This window comes from Leptonotus elevatus, chromosome 18 (genome assembly GCF_054856555.1).
Source record: "Leptonotus elevatus isolate MCC_2025b chromosome 18, RoL_Lele_1.0, whole genome shotgun sequence".
NCBI lineage: Eukaryota > Metazoa > Chordata > Actinopteri > Syngnathiformes > Syngnathidae > Leptonotus > Leptonotus elevatus.
This window is the reverse complement of record NC_141256.1, coordinates 10,521,012-10,541,706: the sequence shown is the minus strand read 5'-3', so window position 1 is coordinate 10,541,706 and position 20,695 is coordinate 10,521,012. Positions and strand designations below refer to the sequence as shown.

At 39.3% G+C, this 20,695-nt stretch overlaps 1 protein-coding gene and 1 long non-coding RNA gene across 3 annotated transcripts; one reads left to right on the top strand and one right to left on the bottom strand.

The window, feature by feature from the left end:
- Window positions 1-1,874: 1,874 nt before the first annotated feature.
- LOC147158555 (uncharacterized) lies at window positions 1,875-20,307 on the bottom strand. Of its 2 annotated transcripts, XR_015090844.1 has the most exons (5): window positions 20,204-20,307; window positions 19,098-19,249; window positions 17,489-18,694; window positions 2,550-2,628; window positions 1,875-2,449 (listed from the first exon to the last, which is right to left on the bottom strand). It is a non-coding gene; the product is annotated as an uncharacterized LOC147158555 (long non-coding RNA). The 2 variants fall into 2 exon arrangements; XR_015090843.1 differs by having other exon boundaries at window positions 1,875-2,628.
- opn8b (opsin 8, group member b) lies at window positions 15,237-18,600 on the top strand. The gene is made up of 4 exons (XM_086061254.1): window positions 15,237-15,401; window positions 17,515-17,808; window positions 17,873-18,201; window positions 18,292-18,600. The coding sequence occupies exons 1-4, from the start codon at window positions 15,305-15,307 to the stop codon at window positions 18,598-18,600; spliced, it is 1,029 nt and encodes a 342-aa protein (XP_085917380.1). The 5' UTR covers window positions 15,237-15,304.
- Window positions 20,308-20,695: the final 388 nt, after the last annotated feature.

Here is a 20,695-nt window from a genome sequence, read left to right as displayed (position 1 = left end):
TCTGTTTTATCATTTTCCTGGACAGAGTAATTTGGATTAAAACTGTACCCTGTGTAGGGCCACAAAACGACATCATCCAGTGCATTTTGGTCTGTCGTGTCTGTGGCTGTTTCCGATTTTGCGAATTAGGTTTCGTTGGCTTCAGGGGTCGGGGCCCACACACAAGCACATGATGGTTTAGTCAGCTTTTACATCTTCACGAATAATATTCCCAGAGACGCAGGAACGCCGGACAGACGCTTGTAATTCAGCTGACAAGAAAATGAAAAGCTTTCATTGCCCTCACGTCACATTGGGGGAAGCAAACTAACAACCGGGACAATTTCATCTTGAACGCCCAGTCTAATCCCCCCTCCCCACCGCCGCCGGCACGATCATCAAGCTTCTGAGCTCGATGGCTTTTCCAGAAGGATGTGGTACTTGCTGGCGAGGCAGCTGCTTTAAATAAAGTGACAATTTTTAATGGGGTTTCAAACCTCAGCGTCATCGCGCGCTGCCAACTCCTCTGCGATGACACCGCACGTTTTTTTTTTAAATCGAAGCGGACGCACAGGAGGCCAGCGAGAGGAAGAGCTTTATATATAGTAGCGTATAGTAGCGTTTTCCAGATTGCAACGTTGCTTTTATTAGCAGCGACAGCTGAAGTGGACAGACGAGAGGAGGTGATATGAACGGTTAGCGCAATTACGGTCCTATTTGCCAATATCGCAGCAATTTCAGCAGGTTGGTGGCTGCTAAATGATCATAATGAGCACCTTAATGTTTTCACACAAAGCCCAGCGCCCCTTTGCGGTTTTATCCACTGACAGTTTGATCATCCCCCTCGTTCGTCCGGCTAAATTACCCTCCCAACACTTTTGCTGACCATTCAACATGAGCTGCTATTATGCTGCCGGTGGAGATAGCAACAGGCAGCAGCACAATTTGACGGTCCCACGTGAATTCTACTGGGCGTCAATCTCCAGCTGCAATGTGCGCAATCACTTTCTTTCCTCACACCTCAAATCCCAAATAAAGCCGCAATGTCTCAAGGTGCGACACGCATCATTTCGATAGAGAACAGGATCTGCGGCATGCATTGACAGTGACGGCACACTCTAAACCGAGCCAGCATAGGCTGAAACGTGCGCGTATGTGTGATTACACAAACAGGCCCTTTGTGCTCCGCGGCCTTGATGACGCTAATGTAAGTGAAAAAGACGCAAAAAGACGAGAGGCAAAAAAGTTGTTTTTGACCTCACACGTTGAAAATAAACACAGCCCGCCTCTCCTGAGGGGAACGAGTTTGATTATTTATGTGAAAACTAAATTGTGAAACCTTATCTGCATGAATGGTCACAGAGCGCTGACTCCAATACATTTCACCAGGGAGGTTCACATGAAAGGAAATTTGCTGCGGAAAGAGTTCAGAAAAAATATCTAATTTGCTCAATAATTTTATTACAAGGTCATTCTTTGATGCGGATGGAAATAATATTTATATTTACGTGGGAACTTGGAAGCACCTTTAGTTTTTAATATGGCTTCCTCTTTACCATCAAAAGAATCAAAGCCTTACATCACATCTTTAATTTTAAACCCGTATATTTTTCTGGATAGATTTGTAGTAACTGGTTTGATGGCGAGTACACAAACAAGAGGCAAGCAATACTGCCCCCTAGTGTTGACATTCTGACAAGCACCATTTGGTCAGCTGTGAAATCGTGTGGATTTTTTCTCTCTCTTTCTCTCATGTATTTCGCTTCACCACAACAACTTAAAATGGTACCTATCGCTCTTCCATTTTGCAATACCTTCAGACCTCAAGATTATGTAAATGTGACATGGACAAATATTGCATCCATATAGTATTTTTATGGAATTAATTTTATTAAATGCATTTTATATAGAAAACACAATGAGAATACAACAGCATAAATATCCGGTGTGACTTTTGAAAATTAAGATCATTTTTTAAAATCCAATAGCGATCAACTAAAAATTACGTGATTGGCCCCGAATCGGGACAACCCTGGTCGTAAAGCAACTCGATGAACCTCAGGTCGTTGTTTCTCATTGAGTGAAGCTCAAGTATGTTCTTTTTTCAGGTTTGTCGAACCTCGGTTCCGCTTTATATGCTAATAGGAGATCAAACTCGGCTGTGACGACATGACCGAATAATTAGAATGACCTTTTTATATTCACATCTATGCGACAAATCGAAAGATTGCGTGACACTGCCAGTCTTGCTGATTAATAAAAATTAAATAAACATTTTTATCCCACATACTAACATAAAGAAAAGTCTTGTATTATTCAAATGCTCTCTGCACCTTACTTCCTATATGAATGCATAACTCACAAGATTGCTTTTAACCCACACTCAGTATTGTCTGTTCTCAAACATAATTTCAACGTTTGAATAAACAAGAAGAAATCAAGCCGCTTCAAATGCACACCATTGTTAAACCTGTCAAGAGAAAACAACAGCATAATTGCTAGACAAAACCTGAAAGCTCTAATTACTTTGACATCTTTTTTTTTTTTTTTTTTGCTGTTGTGTTTTCTACCTTTGTCTGTGCAGTCAGATGCGCTGTGATGGTAGCCATGTTGAATTCAGTGCACGTAGGCAAATACATTCTGGGTTTGCTGTAATACAGGAAAACAGGCAACAATTGTTGTAATGCACTGGCTGGACGAATGCATAGGCTATCACAGCAACATATAGCCATACATATAGACTTAAATTGATGATGTAGCATAACCAACAGAGTATAAAACAAATGCAAAGAGCAGCGTTGAGTAGAAATTAAAATACATGTAAATCTAACCAAAGAAAAACAGAAGTTACAAGTTGGTATGTCGATGCGGCCAATTCTCTCTCACTGTAACACAATCAATCATATATACTAACACTTGCTAAAAAAAAAAGTATTTAGCTATATTTCACAGTATCAGGAAGACGAAGCCCCACAATAATTGTACATTAGTGATGCTAACTTTTATTATCTATTATTTGGGCAACCTTAACTCCACAAATGGAAGTACTACTTAACTGTAGGACAACGCAGCAATTAGCATATTAGCATTAGCCAGGTGACGATTTGAACGCAATTTATGACAATGAGGACCCCATAAGCTGCCCACAGTGCCTGTTTGAAATGTATTAAGAGCCCCAAAATAGCCCGCCAAATGATTCATATGCTGTCATTACGTTACTTGATCCACTTTTTTTTTTTTTTAAATAAAAACTAGTAGTTTCCAATCCTGAACCCAATATTGTCCATAAAAAGTAACATATCCATCAACATGCAGTCAAGTGAAGACCCATTTGACCACATCTTTTTTTCCCCTTCCATTTGACCACATCTACCAATTACCCAATAAAATTGCATCTACGTATACCTCCTATCAATTTGAAACTGATATTTTAACAGTACATTAGCGATTTTAATTTGGTGTAATATTTGGGCCACTTTAACCACAATTGAGAGCAGGTCAGCACCTGCAATTAGCATTAGCGTAAGCTAGGTAATAGATCAACTAAAAGCAGCCTCAATCATCCACGCAAAATAAACCCACCAAACTTGTCATAAGCATATTGCCATTAATTTAATGGGAAATGACAGTATGATTAATTAAATAATTATATATGTTTATAAGTTCAATATTGTGCAATGAGCATAGTAAGCAACAATTCCATGAGCCACCAGGCGTGCTCTTTGTTTCCAAATACATTAATGTATAAGTTACATACTTGATGTGATAAATAGTAAATAATACCGGTAAATAGTAAACCATTCATTTCTTTTTAATTTTTGTTTCAGGCAATAACAGAGGACACAGTCAGTGTCAAGTTCCACAAGGAGAAAAAAAAAGAGCGAGAGAAAGGAAAAAAAACAACAACAAAAGGATAAAGTCCAATTCTGCCTGAAAGGGAGTGGGAAGAAGAACATTTATTTAATCCCTTATTCCCTCCCCCATCTCCCATTCAAACTTCCAAGCTACTCAGCTACTTAACCTTAAGACTCAATAATAAACAAGTACCCAGAGAGCAATAAATATTAAATAACCAAGGAAAAAAATAATTGAGAATACAAATGATTTAGCATGGTGGCATTACAATAAGAAGTGTTACGATTTGAACACCACAAATACACAAATGTGGGAAGTAAACAGCATATACCAACAATGGTAATAAACAATACCAATAATGGAAAGAAGTAGCAAGCACATATTTACACAGACAGAAAGCACTGATGTCATCTTAACACAAAGAATCCTCAATGTATTGTGACCAGACCATTTGTTTAAATAACAGTTTAAATAGTTAATGCTTTTGCATCGTTTATGTTGTAAACAAAGATTATTCCATAATTTAACACCACATAAAGACACACAAAAACGTTTTCGAGTAGTTCCAATTTTTGGTAACGTGAAATCTCCATATCCTCTCAGTGTATGAACACACACTAATTGCGATAAACGTTTGTACATTAGCCGGTAATGTTTTGTTAAAGGCTTTGTATAAAATTATAGATGTATAGTATTTCACAAGATCGTTAAATTTTAACAATTTAGATTGAATGAACAAATTATGCATGTGCTCCAGAAAACCAACCTTATGAATGATACGCAAAGCAAGTTTTTGTATAGTGACTAATGGATTAATTGTATTGTGGTACGTGTTTCCCAAAACGTCGATACAATATGTGAGAGGTATGGAAGAACCAAGGTTACATGTCTGACGTGGGGTTGCCAAGACAATTTACTACCAATTATTACTCCCAAGAATTTATTTTCAATCAGTTTCAATTGACGCACCGTCAATATTTTTTTGTAATCCAGGATCCATTTTTCGATTACAAAAGAGCATTGCTTTAGTTTTGCTTATATTTAAGGATCATTTATTTATGTCCATTCATTTCTTCAATATGCGTAGTTCGTGGTTCATTGTAGTTATGAGCTAGTTATAATTTTCACTACTATAAAAAATATTGGTATAATTTTTTGGGGTACATATATCATAAATATACAAATTAAAGAGTTTTGGCCCCAGCACAGACCCCTGGGGGACCCCACAAGAAGTTTGTTAGATGTATATAGCCCTATTTTGACATATTGGGCCCTATTCTTGAAATCACTTTTGAGCCATTGTCCAGCCACTCCCCGAATTCCATATTTTTCAAGCTTGTTAAGTAGGATTGAATGATTGATTGTATCAAAAGCTTTTTTGAAATCAACAAAAACACCAACAGCATATTTGTTCTGATCCAAAGCGTTTGTAATCTCTTCTATTGCCTCAATTAATGCTAATGAATTAGTTATTTGAGATCTTAAACCATACTGACCTTAATTTAATATTTGATGCTTGTCCAGAAACTTCTCAAGTCCAGAATTGAAAAGTTTCTCAATCATTTTTGAAAATTGAGGCAATAGATAAATTGGTCTATAGTTGGTAAAACTGTGTTGATTATCATGCTTAAAAAGAGGTATTATTTTTTGCAATTTTCATATTCTGGGGAAAACGGCCAGACTCAAAGGATAAATTGCAGATATATGTTAAGGGCTTTACAATATTAGCAATAATTTTTTTTTTTACTTATGCCATGTTGAGATCATGAAAATCTTTACATTTCATTACCGTACTTATTACTTCTTGCTCTTCGGCTTTATGGGATGGATTTTTTGCAGGAGATGACCACACAATAGAAAAATATCCATTTCAAGCTGAGTCTTCATGTTGAGATGAAACGCAGCTGGTATTGTGTACGATGCAGTATTTGCCATTTACTGGGCAACTAGGACGGGAGATGTACTTACCCATTTTTGTTATTTAAAAAAAATTAAAAATAAATAAACAGGCTTGGTGAGGTAATGGTTCATGCTGAAATCTTATAATAATCTCATAATAAATCTTCAGTACGACATAAGCTTAAGGGGGTTGTACACGATCTCTGTCAAAACAAGTAGATACTGGGCTATTTTCAACATCATAAATCACAATCAGTTCTCCTTCATTTTATTTTATCTATCATCTGTGCAACATTTGTTCATGGCGTCTTCATGGGCCCTGACGTCAATGACAATATACTGATGGCTGGCACGTGTTCATGATCTGCCTGCGTATTTAGAAGAAGGATTGCGCCTGTTATTGATTCCACTGGTGACAGAAATGCAATGTTATCAAAGCTATTAAGCTTCGAGCAGAGTGTATACTTATGCACTACGTCCTGTCATAAATCTTTTATTTCGCATAACACCACTTTGAGTAGTAAAAAAATAAAAAATAAAATAAAATATTTGCTATATGTCTGTTAAATATATATATATATATATATATATATATATATATATATATATATACATGTATATCTTGAATGATATCATTTGTATTTTTTATGTCATCCACCATTATTTTTCAACGCACGCATCTCTCATTTACATCGGAATGTTGTGTTATTCCAGCCATGGTGGCAACTGCATGTTCAACAGAGCAATTTCTGTACATTATCAAATGACTTGCATTACTCACATTCCACATTGTGTATATCAGCAGCGCATTACTTTCCTGTGTCGCACTTTGACTTTGATTGCCACCTCGATGGTTATCTTTAGACTCCTGCCAGTTTTCCAAATATTATAAATTGCCACGTACACACCCTCCTTTAAATGTCATCAGCACAGCCTAATTAGGACACTTGTGGCACTCTGCCCGTGAACCACTAACATGTGTCACATCCACTTTGGGGTCTTCTCTGACGTCCTTGAGCGGCTATGCAGATATATTCTTGCACAAATTGTGTGAATCTCCTGTCAAGTCTTGGTGCAAACCATCCAAGATGGATGCATCATGAATTATGAGGTGGCTATGGTTACATAACAGTGCTTCTCTTGCATGACGCAAGAAGATGTGAGGGGAAAAGCAGTCATTTCAAAGAAATTGTTGATTTTATTGGTTTGGCTTTTAGGAGAACACTTAACCAAGCTGTTATATTCATAAACTATTAGGGCAATTTAATGGTGCTTTTAAATTTAACAGCACAGTAGAGAACAAACCATACTAGGTGTTTGCTTTCTTTTGTACTTTCACTCATCTTTTGCTTCAGGAGGTCACAGGTTAATGGCACTGATTTAGAATGGGGTGATGGGGATGGGGTGGAATCACCCTGGCAGAATTCTGCCTGTAAAGATCGTAGCAGAGGCAGGACAGAACCTGTGTGTCAGGGAACGCTGGGACAGAGGGTGTTAAGTCTATCACCCGTATCTCATTTCTGTAAAAGTATTTCCGTACCTTTTGTTTCCCAGGGAACTGATCTGTATGAATTGATATGGAAAGCGTGGGGATGAAGTCACACAAGAAATGTTCAGCCTTCGAAGGTGAAATCAGACATCTTTGTCTATCTGTATGCGTTGCAGCACGCCAAGTCGACGGTTGGCCAAAGTGACGACGGTACCATACCATCACCGGTGGTTTCCATGTTCTGCCACAGATTAGCTCGGATTACTCTGTCGACGTAGCCTTTCTCTGTCATGATGTAAAAGGGTGACGTCGCCTGAAGGATTGGTGATGAATTCATCTTTGCACTCTTCCGTCCAGGTAGCTACGATACGTCCGTAATGAAAAGTAGGCGCAAAATGAGCAAAATCTTCTGTGTGACTGTTCTGCGAGCATATCTGCACTGTTTATTTACGTTTGATTTACTGATTAGCTAGCTGGAAGTCACTCAGAATGACCAACTGTCACCGACGACCGAGGCTGATTCAACATGTTGGATTGTGCAAAAACTGCCGCTGACTGTCAGTTGAACAATTCACGTTGGCTTGGTATGTTCAGACCTTTACTGTCTTTAAGGTGAAGTCGTCCTGGCAAAATTCTGCCGTCAGAGGCAGTACTACTCGCAACTTGGACAGACTTAAGTTACATTTTTTGAGACTTGCAACTCAACTTAGACTTATCCACTAAAGACACGAGACTTGACTCATATTTGGCTGGCGTCGGATTGATGTATCTCGGCCTTAATTTACATTTAAATTAGGCAAGACATGGTGAGAATTCAGACATGACCAATGAGGTACTTGCAAATGTATAATTTTTTCTGTAGTTCATATTAATGGCACAGCTGTGCTTTTTTGGCACTGAAATCTTCTAACAGGGTAACCGTTACATTTTACGAGATTTCTCAAAGACAACCCAACCATGCATATCTGTGTATAAAAATGCTTTGCTCAAACCTAATCATGGAAATTTGTTTTATTTTTTGTTCCTTTAAAAGTGACTACAACGTGCCCTGTGATTGGCCTGCGACGAGGCTTCTCTCACCCGAAGTCATCTGGGGTAGATTCCAATAAAGACAAGCCCAGTTAGGGCAAGCCAGTAGATGACTAATTTAGTTTCAAATAAATCTTTCAGTCTCTTTCAAATGAGTCACTACATTCGAGTGCGCTTTCATTATTCAGACCTTTGAGTTTCACCTCTCTTGTGATACCACCGTAGCTTTTATTGAGCACAATTTAATGTGTCTTTAGGTGCATTTCATTCGACGTCCTCATATGAAAAAGATAAAAGCGATAATACACCCGCCTGTTGCTGTGGAGATGATTTACCACGCCGACTACATTGCGGAGGCAAGCGCATCAGCACGATCCCTTGTTTGCAGTAAACTCACAAACAACTCCATGTTAGGGAGAGTTTTGCGATGGGGGTTGTGGTGCGCCGCCGTGTCCGTCAGGGTCTTGATCATGTTTGTGCGATTAGACGGGTCATCTTTATTAGCCATAACCAGCGTAAAGTGTAGTCTAACAGTTTGCATGGGGGTGTTTTATTTCTTTTGGTATTTTGCTTGACTAGCACAGATAGAATAGGGTGTTGTGTGTGCGCTGTGGGATGGGACACAGCCGACGCCTGGCCAATCAAAGCGGCTCCCCTCATTCCCATTAAAATCAGGGCGGTGAGAGAAAATATTAATCACGATCAATTTGGTAATAACTGAAATCACGATTAGGACAATCATTAGGGGTTTTTTTGGGTACAAAACAAGACAATTTTTAAACATGTACAAATATTAAGACAAATACATTTCTTGGAAACACTATAATTATGCAAGTTCCTTTTGGACCAAACAAGATTGTTTTAATTAGTAATTTTAAAATAAAAAACAGGTGAAAATATATCAATTTAAACAACTCAACATTAGTATTAATAATCTTTCTCTATTTTTGTTTAGGATTCTTGCTGACCAAAATCGCATTACACCACCTGCGCCACAAGTTACACCTGAAAAATGCCGTTCCTACCTCTTTCTTTCCAAATGGGAAAATGAATGTGCTTGTTTATTTGTTGTCAGTGGAATGTGCATCTATTTTGAAGAAATCTGTCCTGCATGGAAGAAAAAGTTTATTACTTTGATCATTTTGTATACTTTTGGAGTAGTCTGCTAAAAGGACGTCAGTTGTATTACATCAGTTGAAAAGTGGTTTTAAAAGGACGTCTTTAGAAAAGGCTGTCACAGCATCAAAAGATCTTCAGAATAAAATTGTGCCAAATGTCATAACAGCCTTTGTTGCAATGTGACCCCATTACCTGTAATACTCCCACCTAAATGCTGGTCGCTATGGTGACAGCAACAGAAATGGTTTATAAAGTGACCAGGATAGATAGAGTCAGGAATGAGTTCATCAGGGGCACAGCACATGTTAGAGGTTTTGGAGATAAAGTCAGAGAGGCCAGACTGAGATGGTTTGGACATGTCCTTGGCAGAAGGATGCAGAGTTTCCAAATGCCAGGCAGGAGGTCTAGAGGAAGACCAAAGAGGAGGTTTACGGATGTGGAGGACATAAAGGTAGTTGGTGTGAGAGCAGAGGATGCAGAGGACAAGGGTTAGATGCAGGCAACTGATTCGTCAAGTCAATCTGAAACCAAAATACACACATTCCAGGTAGAGAAAGCACAGATAGTCACATTGCTGTAATTGTTGTAGGGTCTGATTGCGCCCATGTGGCGTAGACGTTAATTTGCTATCCGTCTCCTGAACAAGCTCACCCTCGCAGAGCGTGACGCATATGGTGGTGTGTTGCATTCATAAGAGACTTGCTCGTTTGATCCCACAGAGCACAGATTGAACTTGTACTGTTACTCAAGTGCTAAGGGGACTTTTTTGTAGGCTGAAATGTCAACACAAATGGCTGCACATGACATATATGTTGCTTTTCGTAGTCCTCAATCCATTTCATAATACATCCGTTTGATTGGTGTGTTTAAGTGTTTATGCTAAGGAAGAGATTAGGGGCTAGGCGTTAGCGGTTTGTAATGGTGTTAAGTCATTCACTGCCATTGACGTCAAAAACTCATTTTAACTATTTCTTTTAGTTTAACAATTTTCCCACTTTTGTTAACAAGAGTATGAAAACCTGGAATTTTTTTTATTGTATTAGAACAGATATAAAATTTGTGAGTTAACTAGTGAAGTCATGCGATTAATTACGATTAAAAATGGTAATTGCCTGACGCCCCTAATTTTTAATAATCTTTTTAAAAATTGGGAAAATAATAATTACAATTATTTTATTTTTATTATTTTTTTAAAAGAAAAGATTATTAAAAATGAGGGGTGTCAGGTGATTATTTTTTTTATCGTAATTAATCGCATGACTTGACTAGTTAACTCACGATTAATCACTCATTTTATATCTGTTCTAAATGTACAAAAAAGAAAATTATAGGTTTTCATACTCTTGTTAACAAAAGTGGAAAAAATGTTAAACTAATAGAAATAGTTCAAATGAATTCATGACGGGCAGTGAATGAGTTAACTAGGAAGGCAATGAATGAGTTAATGTAAAGGTATAATTGGGTGTTTGGGTTGATCTTAGGGGTTGAGGAAAAAGCCACAAGCGCCTTCAGAGTCGTGGGCTGCCGACCCCTGGGTTATCCTATGTGGGATTAGCTTCACTGTATTGCTAACAGAGTGTAGCATGGCTGTTTTTCTTCCGGTATGCCGACAATCGGCGGTTGACACAAAGACATTTGTGTCCCTGGAGGCGGTGAATTAAGGGCCCCTTTCTGCTCTGCCAAAGCTTCCATAACACTAACAACTAACAACATATTTTGCGTCACTTCACTTTGATATTGCACGGCAAATCTCACCTCCAATTGCTAAGTGAAGAAGGTGCAACATATGTTAACGTGCGTCACGCGGCTCTTGAAACGCTTCTTGTGTTCACTAACAGCTTCACATGCCTCCAGGGGCCAAAAAAAAAGTGATTTCCAGCTTGAGCTATAGATTTATACAACCCACTCTTTCCCTGTTCTGAACTCGGGTTGACCCGGAGGATAGCGTAAAAATACTAAATCATGATGTCAAACAGAATTGTAGATGTCAGATGTAGACTATTCGATGAAGAAAGGTTATTTTACAATTGTGTGTGTTGTTTTTTTTTTTTAATCCATAGACACTACTAGGCTACTGAGTCTAAAATCTAGTCTACGAAAACACACTGAACTAAACTTGCGCCGTCACGTAAAATACGACGCACCCATTATTACACCCACCTACACAAATTGTAGCCCTCGGTTTAAACAATCCATGTAGTTAAAAAGAAGCTCCAATATTTCTGGAGGGCAGCGTAGTTGGTTTTGTTCTTGTATGGAAAGATGTCAGGTACAAAAAAAAATAATAAATAAATGTGACGTTGTTTTGCAGCTCTCCCGTGGACCAAGTCATGCAAACCAGCGCGCACCAATGGAGGCGAGGCTCTCATTAATAAACAAGCCCATGCTCACTGGCTTGAAGGCGTCAAAAAAAAAAAAAAAAAAAAAAAAAAAAAAAAAAACATAATGCAAATAAGTCATGTGAAAACCATCAGTGCTTACGGTTCATGCACACAGTATCTGCATATGAACAGCTCGGCTCATTAGTTCATTTAATAAGGTCAAAAGGGACCCTCTGAGGGACTTGATTTCGCCGTCTTGGTCGTCCTCAAGGGGTTGGGTAAGGCCCTTAAGACCCAAATCTATTTATTTATTTTTTCCTCTCAAAAAAAGAGGATTTACAAGACACTAGTAGCATCATATTTGCGAGTCTCTTTCTGCGCCGTTCATTAGATCGGATTACTGAATCAAATGCCAGCATGCCTGATGTCAAAGGTGTTTGCTGTACACTGGAAATGAAAATTAGATTTCAGTATTATGGAGAATAGTGGATTTATCATAATACTGCTAAAATAATGGGATTTCTCTGAAGGGAAGCTAGTTGACCCGATTTTGGTATGAAAACGTCCGATATCCACCTCATATGGAGCTCAGATTCTTTCTGTGCGTATGTTTGTCCTAATCAAATTCAACAAAATTGTGTTCGATTAGCTGTGCTAGCATTTAGACATGGTCTCAAGTGTACACCGGCTTTCTGGCACCAAACTTTGCCATGCGCATCTCCACACCCTCGTTATGCGGGAACAGCCATCTTGGCGACCAGTCTGCAGAATTGGCAAACGTGCAGATACAAAAATCTGGATATGCCGGAAATTGCGCCACGGTGAAAATTGAACTTTTGATTGATTGAAAATTGATTAATCGGTACCAAAAATTTTTTTTGTTACCACTACATTAGGTACTTCAGTATAATCTAATGAAGGGCTTCCCTTTTCAATGCTAAAACGGTCAATTTAGCAGCATTTTAAACTTGGGGATCAGTTTAAGCTAACTCATTTAGCATGGTTGTATGATGAATTTTCCTAAGCGGAGATGACATTCTTAATAGGCAAATGCAGTATTAGTCTGATGCTAATATGCTAAAGGCTAATCGCTCCCATAGGAATCAATTACAGTCTGGTCTGCGTTATTGCAGATGCACAGTAGCTAATTACAGAGACAAAGCAAAATGCGCAGTTAAATATGATATGCTCGCTGAACTAATTTCTCATGAGAAGTACTGACATGACGCATGACGCCAATCAATCAGGTCAAACACTGTGAAGGAAACTCGCTTACAACATGTGGAGCATTTTGAGTCCCTACTTCTATCACAAAATTAAGGTCTAATTGTCTGTAAAGATGTCATTTCCGCATCAACTTAAGATTGATTACTAACGTATGCTACCAAGTATAAAGAGCGCAAATGGCGAGGAACAAAATTGCTTTAATGAATCTGAGACTTTTTAAGTGCTCTACTTAACAAGTAGAAGTTAACGCTTTACTGTGGTATTTGCTCAGGTGATGTTTGTGTGAAAATTTAACGGTGAGAGCTGACTTTTACTGATTTTCAGTATTTTCAGTAAATTTGCTTAAAAAAATATGAAACAATCGGATGGAAACCTAACTGGTTAATCAGGGATTCCACATGTGACACCAATTGTTTTCGATTTTACTTTGCCCTGTATCGCTTCTCTGTGTGAAAGTTACTGCCACAGAATGGGAATGAGGGTATAAGCACACGTGTGTAAGATTTATGTAATTTTTTTTACATGACAAATTCCCATTTACTTTTTTTTTTTGATAATTTTAACACAAACCTTATATGATAGATATTCATTAGTCTAATAAAGCCTATTTATTTGAAATGCATCATTCTCAAGTTTATGTATTTAGTATTAATAAAAGTATAATTACTCTCAATTAAGAATGAGAGTATTTATTTAAAATACATAAAGTATATTGTTTGAATCGCATAATAATCAGTTTACCTTTACACAACAAATACACTGCTATGTGGAAAAACACTTGTCCATATATATATATATATATATTTTTTGCATTTTATTTTATTCAATTTTTTTACATTTTTATGTTTTTGGGATGAAACTGAATGTAGACATCCCAAAAATGTAAAAAAGAAAGGAAAAAGTAATTATACTTTATTAATACTAAATACATAAACCTGAGGAATACGCATTTCATATTAATAGGCTTTGTTAGACGAATGAATGTATATCATATAAGTTTTATTTGGTATGTTTGTACTAAAATCATCCCCCAAAAATATTTTAAAAAGTACATGGGAATTTGTTATGTAAAAAAATTACATACATCTCAAATTAGGCTTGAAATATTTATAGTGAAGGATCATGGGCAGGTCAATGGCCGTGTGAAAAGAGAAGCCGGGACCAGGGTGTGAGGTTTAGCGCCATAGACTTCTCCTACCCTGAGCAATTGTCGCTCTTTTCACAAGGGATTTCTGCAAAAATAACTAACCGTGCTAGGCTAAACCATAGTCTATAAGTGCGCATGTCGCATTATATAAAAGGAGGTCAAATAGGTCAACAAAGGGTATGGTCATTTGGATTCACTGTCGAGGACAAAAAGGGCCTCAAGCTATCTTCGCATAATCAGGAAAAGGAAGCATTCCTTACTGACTGGAGTGGCTGCTCGAGATAACCGCCCAACAGCTGCGGAATATTGACCATAATGATGCAGGGTCACAGCATAGCTAAGTCTTACAAGTGCAGTCAATCCCACTTCCGACTGGGGAGTGAATGCTGAGTTCAGTGTTAGGGCAGAGCTTATTACACCGGAGAATTGTCACTACCTCATTAAGTACAGGACGAGCTGCAGGTGAACAACTTGCGATTTATGTCCAACTAAATATAGAACTAAGAGAATTACGCATCGTGTATTTAAAATAACTATATACATTTTCCTGATTGGCCGCTATCTTAATGCTGACATATAATGGGAAACGCTATAGACGGGTTAATGAATAGCATCAACGTGGTGGTGTTCACGCTTTAAGGAACGGATATTTGAATACAAACGGTGCAGCAACATGTCAACAGACAACAATACGGTTATAAACACACAGAGTTAGCACTTGTAAGAAAAATAACTTGCTCACAGCAGAGTGGAAAAGCCCAAGAAAAAAAAGCCAAACACATTTCAATTATTATAAAGACAAGACTATTTTGACTGTTTCTTCATTCCTTGTTCTTCAATTCACATTTCTTACTTTGCCTTTCTTTCCCATCTCTTTGTCCTCCTTTTTCCTTACATTCTTTTTTGCTGCCCACACAGCAGAATATGAATAAATGTAAACTTTTTACCTTTGTTAGCAGACTTTACCGGCATAACGGTTGTCTTTAATTTATTTGCGATGCAATGGCAGAACGGAATCCACGTCACGTGATTTCCCTTTTTTGGACAGTCTTGAGATTGTTCCTCGAACTTGCCATTTTTTTATGTTCTGCCACTTGAGTGACATCATCAGTTCACGGTCTCCATGACAATGCTTGCTGCCGTTTATGCTGCTGTGAGGAAGGAGAGACGCGCAGCGCATATGTCCGCGACAGCATCACGCAGCAGCCTCGCGTCTATCTTCTTCTTCTAAGCGCTGACATGGAATCTTCTCCAACGCCACGCACGTTTGACCACTACCGTTCCACGCTATCGCCCACCATGGACATCGGCGCCGGCACCTACCTGCTTTTCATAAGTAAGTTCATTTTATTCTACATTTTGTTTTTGTGGGTGATTTTTGTAAGTCACTCGGATTCAATTAACCAATCATCTGATGTATTGTTGGTGGGTTTTGCAGAAAGACCCTCTTAAACCTAACCCTGGAGAAAGCACTTTTACAGAAAGCATCAGCAGAGGACTCTAACCGAGTTCCTTTTGAATACTGATGAAGTCTATTAAAAAAGCACAGAGGGGGGGGGGCATAATGAAAGAAGAATGGGGGTACAAAAATGTATAAGCCATCTTTGACTGCAAATATGAGGTTGGTTCGTGGTTGCGCAGCACAGGCAGCTCTTTAAAACGGAATAAGCGGCAGAGGTCTGGTGGAGATGAGGGAAGGCCATTACAACATTATCTATACAAAATATTACAAATCAGTTTGGGACAGGAAGTACTTGTGTGCGTGTACATACACATTATATATATATATATATATATATATATATATATATATATATATGTATATATATATATATATATATATATATATATATATATATATATATATATATATATATATATATATATAAGCAAATCTACCATCCTCTCAAAATTGCGTCCGCCAATTTCATTTGCAGGCACAGTTCCTTTTGCACATTGTTGGATGAGTATATGAAAATAGACTAGTTTAAAAAAACACAAGGTGATTAACTCATTTGCTCTCAAAAATGTATAAGTACATATTATTTTAATGTTTTAGGTGTCCCAAAGACGTATTTATACGTTTTATGTTTATGCTATGTTTAAATAGTAGTTATTACCCAAACGGCCAGCAGGTGGCAGCAGAGCATAGGAAATAAACCAGGACCATGTTGAAAAAAAAACCCTCAATCGCTCTGAATTCTAAATATATTTGTAAATAATGATGACAATTAGCTGTATTCTAATGCTAATTGCTGCAAAACGGAAACAGATAGAAATATGCTTTTTTTTCCTGATGAAAGAAGAGACTTTTCAAGTTAAAGAACTCAGGATAGAGTGACTTTTCTTTGAACTGTTCGGCCCGCGATCTAAGGCGTGTTATTTTTTGAGTTTTGGCCCCTTGTGCGATTGACTTTGACGTTCCAGAATTCAAAGGGCTGGCATGGTGCCAATCACAAGAAGGAGTCATGCCACGTCAACTCAGCATTTTTGCGCATCTGGGTCATTTTAGCGCACAATTAATTAAGTATTAGTGTCAAATGGTCTTGAAGTCTGTTACTTCTGTTTACTTTTAGTCACCTGAGAGAGCATTTACGCACACTTATTATACTGCAAGATGAATTGGACCTTATGTTTAATTATGAAATTAAATTAATCAAATTCAAATAGAAAAGAATAGAGTACCCTTTTTGTTATTTAAGTACACAGCAGGAGTGGAATGCTACTCCTCCTGCTACAGAGGACGTAGACAATGTAGTGTGCAAATGAAAGTAACGAGATAATGTAAACTAGTGGTGCCCAAGTCCGGTCCTCGAGAGCCCCTATCCAGTCTGTTTTCCATGTTTCTCCACCAACACACCTGATCCATGATCAGGATCGTTATCAGGCTTCTGCAAAGCTTGCTGATGAGCTGATCATTGGATTCAGCTGCGTTGGAGAAGGGAGGCATAAAAAAACAGGCAGGATAGGGGATCTGGAGGACTGGACTTGGGCACCTCTGATGTAAACCATGGGTGCCCAAGCTCGATCCTGGAGGGCCGGTGTCCTGCAGGTTTTGAATGTTTCCCTGCTCCAACGCACCTGTTCTAATCAACGGGATCGTTATCAGGCTTATGCAGAGCTTGCTGATAAGCTTCAGCTGTGTTGGAGAAGAGAAACATCCAAAACCTGCAGGACTACCGGCCCTCCTGTTTGAGTCAACACTGATGTAAACAGTTAAAAACAATTGGTTTGTTTTTGAATAAAACAAAACAAAGACTGAATGCCATTCACCTGGCCTTCACTAAACCTGTCACAGTCGAAGCTAGTCAGCCGTGTTCACGCCCACAACGGCGCAATCAAGAAAAACCTCACCCATGAGCAGTTAGACCGCACTCTGCCACAGACTTGCACCAGACGCCAATAAAGAGCTTTACGTCTTACCCTGGCGTTGTGTGTGTGCGTCCCAGCCGTGTTCTCCATCGCGGGCAACCTGTTGGTTCTGGTGATGGCCTTCAATCGTTCTTCTCGCATGAAGCCTCCCGAGCTCCTGAGCGTCAACCTGGCGGTGACGGACCTCGGGGCGGCGGTCACCATGTACCCTCTGGCCGTGGCCTCGGCCTGGAGCCACCGCTTCCTCGGTGGTGACGCTGCCTGCCTCTGCTACGGCCTGGCCGGCTTCTTCTTCGGCGTGGCCAGCATCATGAACCTCACGCTCTTGGCCATCGTACGCTTTGTGGTCTCGCTGGATCTGATGTCGCCCAGTAAGTAGCCGCAGCGCACCAGTATACAGTGAGGTATTGAATATATGGATGTGATGTTATCCAGCGGACAAGGTGAGCTGGCGTCAGATCAAGCTTCTGTGTTCGTGGTCCTGGCTCTACGCCCTGCTCTGGGCTCTACTGCCCGTCCTGGGCTGGGGCCGTTACGGTCCCGAGCCATTCGGCCTGTCCTGCTCGCTGGCGTGGGGCCATCTGAGACGCGAGGACTCCTCCTTCGTGGTGGCCATGTTCTCCTTCAACTTGGCTCTGCCGGCCGCCGTCATCGTGTGCTGCTACTTCGGCATCGCCATCAAACTCTACGTCACCTACAGGAAGTCGCTGGAAAACGGGCGACGCATGCCCAACGTGATCAGGCTGCACCGTAGGCTGCTCACGGTCTGTACAGTTCGCACTCCACTCAAGCATCCGAAGCTGGATTCTAACTTCAATGTTGGCTCTAGAAAAACGGTTTGTCCTTGTGTGCAGATGGCGGTGCTGATCAGCGTGAGCTTCATCGTGTGCTGGTCTCCGTATAGCGTGGTGAGCTTGTGGGCAGCTGTGGGGCCCGGCAGCCCCATCCCGCCTCAACTCAGCCTCCTGCCCTGCATGTTCGCCAAGAGCTCCACGGCCTGCAACCCTGTCATCTACTACATTTGCAGCCAGAGCTTCAAGCGCGAGGTCAAGCAACTGGTTCGGTGTCTGCCCGGATGTTGTGGCGGCGGAGGCGGCGGGGGTCCCAGAGGAGGAGGGGCCCCATCGAGCTCTAAGGATGCTGCGGCCACCACATTGGTTTGAGGGGGGTGGGGGGGCTGAGAACTGGACTAAGATGATGCCTGTGGCGGCTTGTGCTTGGAGGGAACAGAGCATAGGTGGATATTTTCTGGCATCCCTGGTAAAGAAAAAACATCAATCACTGGGGCATGAATCCATTTTTAGCCAAGGCTTGTTGTTATTTTGGGTCAAAGCTTTAAGACCAAACGTGAAAGAACTGGAGAATGGTGAACAAATTCCAGTCAGCTACCGGCCCTGTTGACTTGCTGCAACTGACAAAACTGCGACCCCTGGTGTTCTTATTGGGAAACAACATTTTGAGGCGCCACATATTTGAGGTTGCACAACCAATGATTTTTTTTTACACTAATGTAACTAAAGTCGAGCCAAAATTGATTAGTCAATGAAATCATTAATATTGGTTGTAGCAAAACCTCTTTCGCACCATGGACTGGTTTCACATGAAGACGTACCAGACTTAAAGCTAATTAAAAGAAGTGATAAAAAAAAAGACAACTCACCAGTACGCTGAAAGTAGTAGTTGTAACTAGTGAGTCTTGCACGTCACTCTCCAACAGGCCAGACTTATCTTGCATTCCATAGCACAGTGATTCCCAACATGCACCCTGGCACGCTGTGAGAGATCATCATCAGGGGTGCCATAGGAAATAACCTGAAAAAAATGTGTTAATTGTAAATACTGTTTATCTTTGTTCGTATATGCCAAAGATGTATTGAACAATTAACTGTTCTTCAAGATGGCAGATGGCACATTTAATGTGCTGCTATTCATAAAACAGGTCATGGCTTCCTCCAACTAAATCAGCTTGCGTTCAATTGAACAAGCCCACCAGTGATTAAGTTGTAAATTGAGATGAGATGATTATTTCAGTATTCATATTTCATAGCTTTTGCAATATTTTTCTTATGTAAAATTGGCTCAATAAAGGTTGGGAAACACTGCCACAGCATATACTATTGCAAGATGGGATCATAGCCAGGCTCGAAAACATAAAGCATTTTACTGTTTCAATTTCACTTGTGCTTGTTTTAAATTAGAGGATACTCTTGCATATTTTACAACTGACAATACTACTAGTCTGATTTCCTATCAAAAAATTCCAGTCTAAAATGCTTAATGTAAAAAAGGCTCAATGTCCAAAAGTGTCAGTCGCCACCAAAATGAATGTGCGCATCTCACCTCATGCCCACTTCAACCTCTGCAAATCTCAAAATGATCGACCTGATATTTTTTGATTTTATGGCCGTTCAACTTTAAGCAACACAAATGTGATGTTAGTGTGTGTTGTATCATACAACTTCCATGACGAATAAAGGCCTCAATAGCACACACTTGTCAGCACATTATTGGACAAAAACATTTTGGCGATAAAAACAGCGAAAAGTGCAGTATGTTTGAAGCTGTTAGCAAGATTTAAATGTATCTTAACTTCACACCTACCTCCTAATCTACACGTGCGCACAAGCCGATGTTAGCCAAGGCGGCTACATTGGTAGCATGGCTTATTCATGTTGAACAACAGTTATCGAACACAAAATTGTACTATTATTGTTATTATTTGAAACGTAAAATTAATTAAAAACAAATGAGAGGTAATAAACTTACCTGACAAAACAGTAAGAACGGCAACTTTGGCGGTGGTTTTCCAGGCCCGGCAATGCTGCCTTCCACATAGAAAAACATTACGTTTACCATTGATTTGTCTCGAGGGCTGTCCGTTTCTTCTGTTCAACCGGAGTTGTGACTAAATTAGAATATATATATATTTTTTTAATAATAATAATAATAATTGTAATACCAATAAACTAGAGACATAAGATGAAGCCACACAGGGTTAATTTCTTAAAATAGCATTTTAGTAATATTCTACTGTCAGGTCTTAACATCCGGTATAAAGCAAAAAAAAGTGCTGAAATAAAAATCATTATAAACTCTACCTTTAAAATAAACAAATACAACATTCAAACGTCACTCGGCATAGCTTTTGACTAGCTTAACTATAAATATTTCATGTAATTTAATTCCCTTAATTAATTATTAATATGCCAAGTGAGCTGAATATTTAGCTTATTTTGAAATATTTCAATTAATTATAAA

Bases quoted from the DNA above. Each gene is read 5' to 3' on its own strand.
- opn8b (XM_086061254.1), top strand. From the start codon at position 15,305: ATGGAATCTTCTCCAACGCCACGCACGTTTGACCACTACCGTTCCACG. The intron at 15,402-17,514 runs GTAAGTTCATTT...TGTGCGTCCCAG, and splicing joins CACCTACCTGCTTTTCATAA to CCGTGTTCTCCATCGCGGGC. The intron at 18,202-18,291 runs GTCTGTACAGTT...CCTTGTGTGCAG, and splicing joins TGCACCGTAGGCTGCTCACG to ATGGCGGTGCTGATCAGCGT.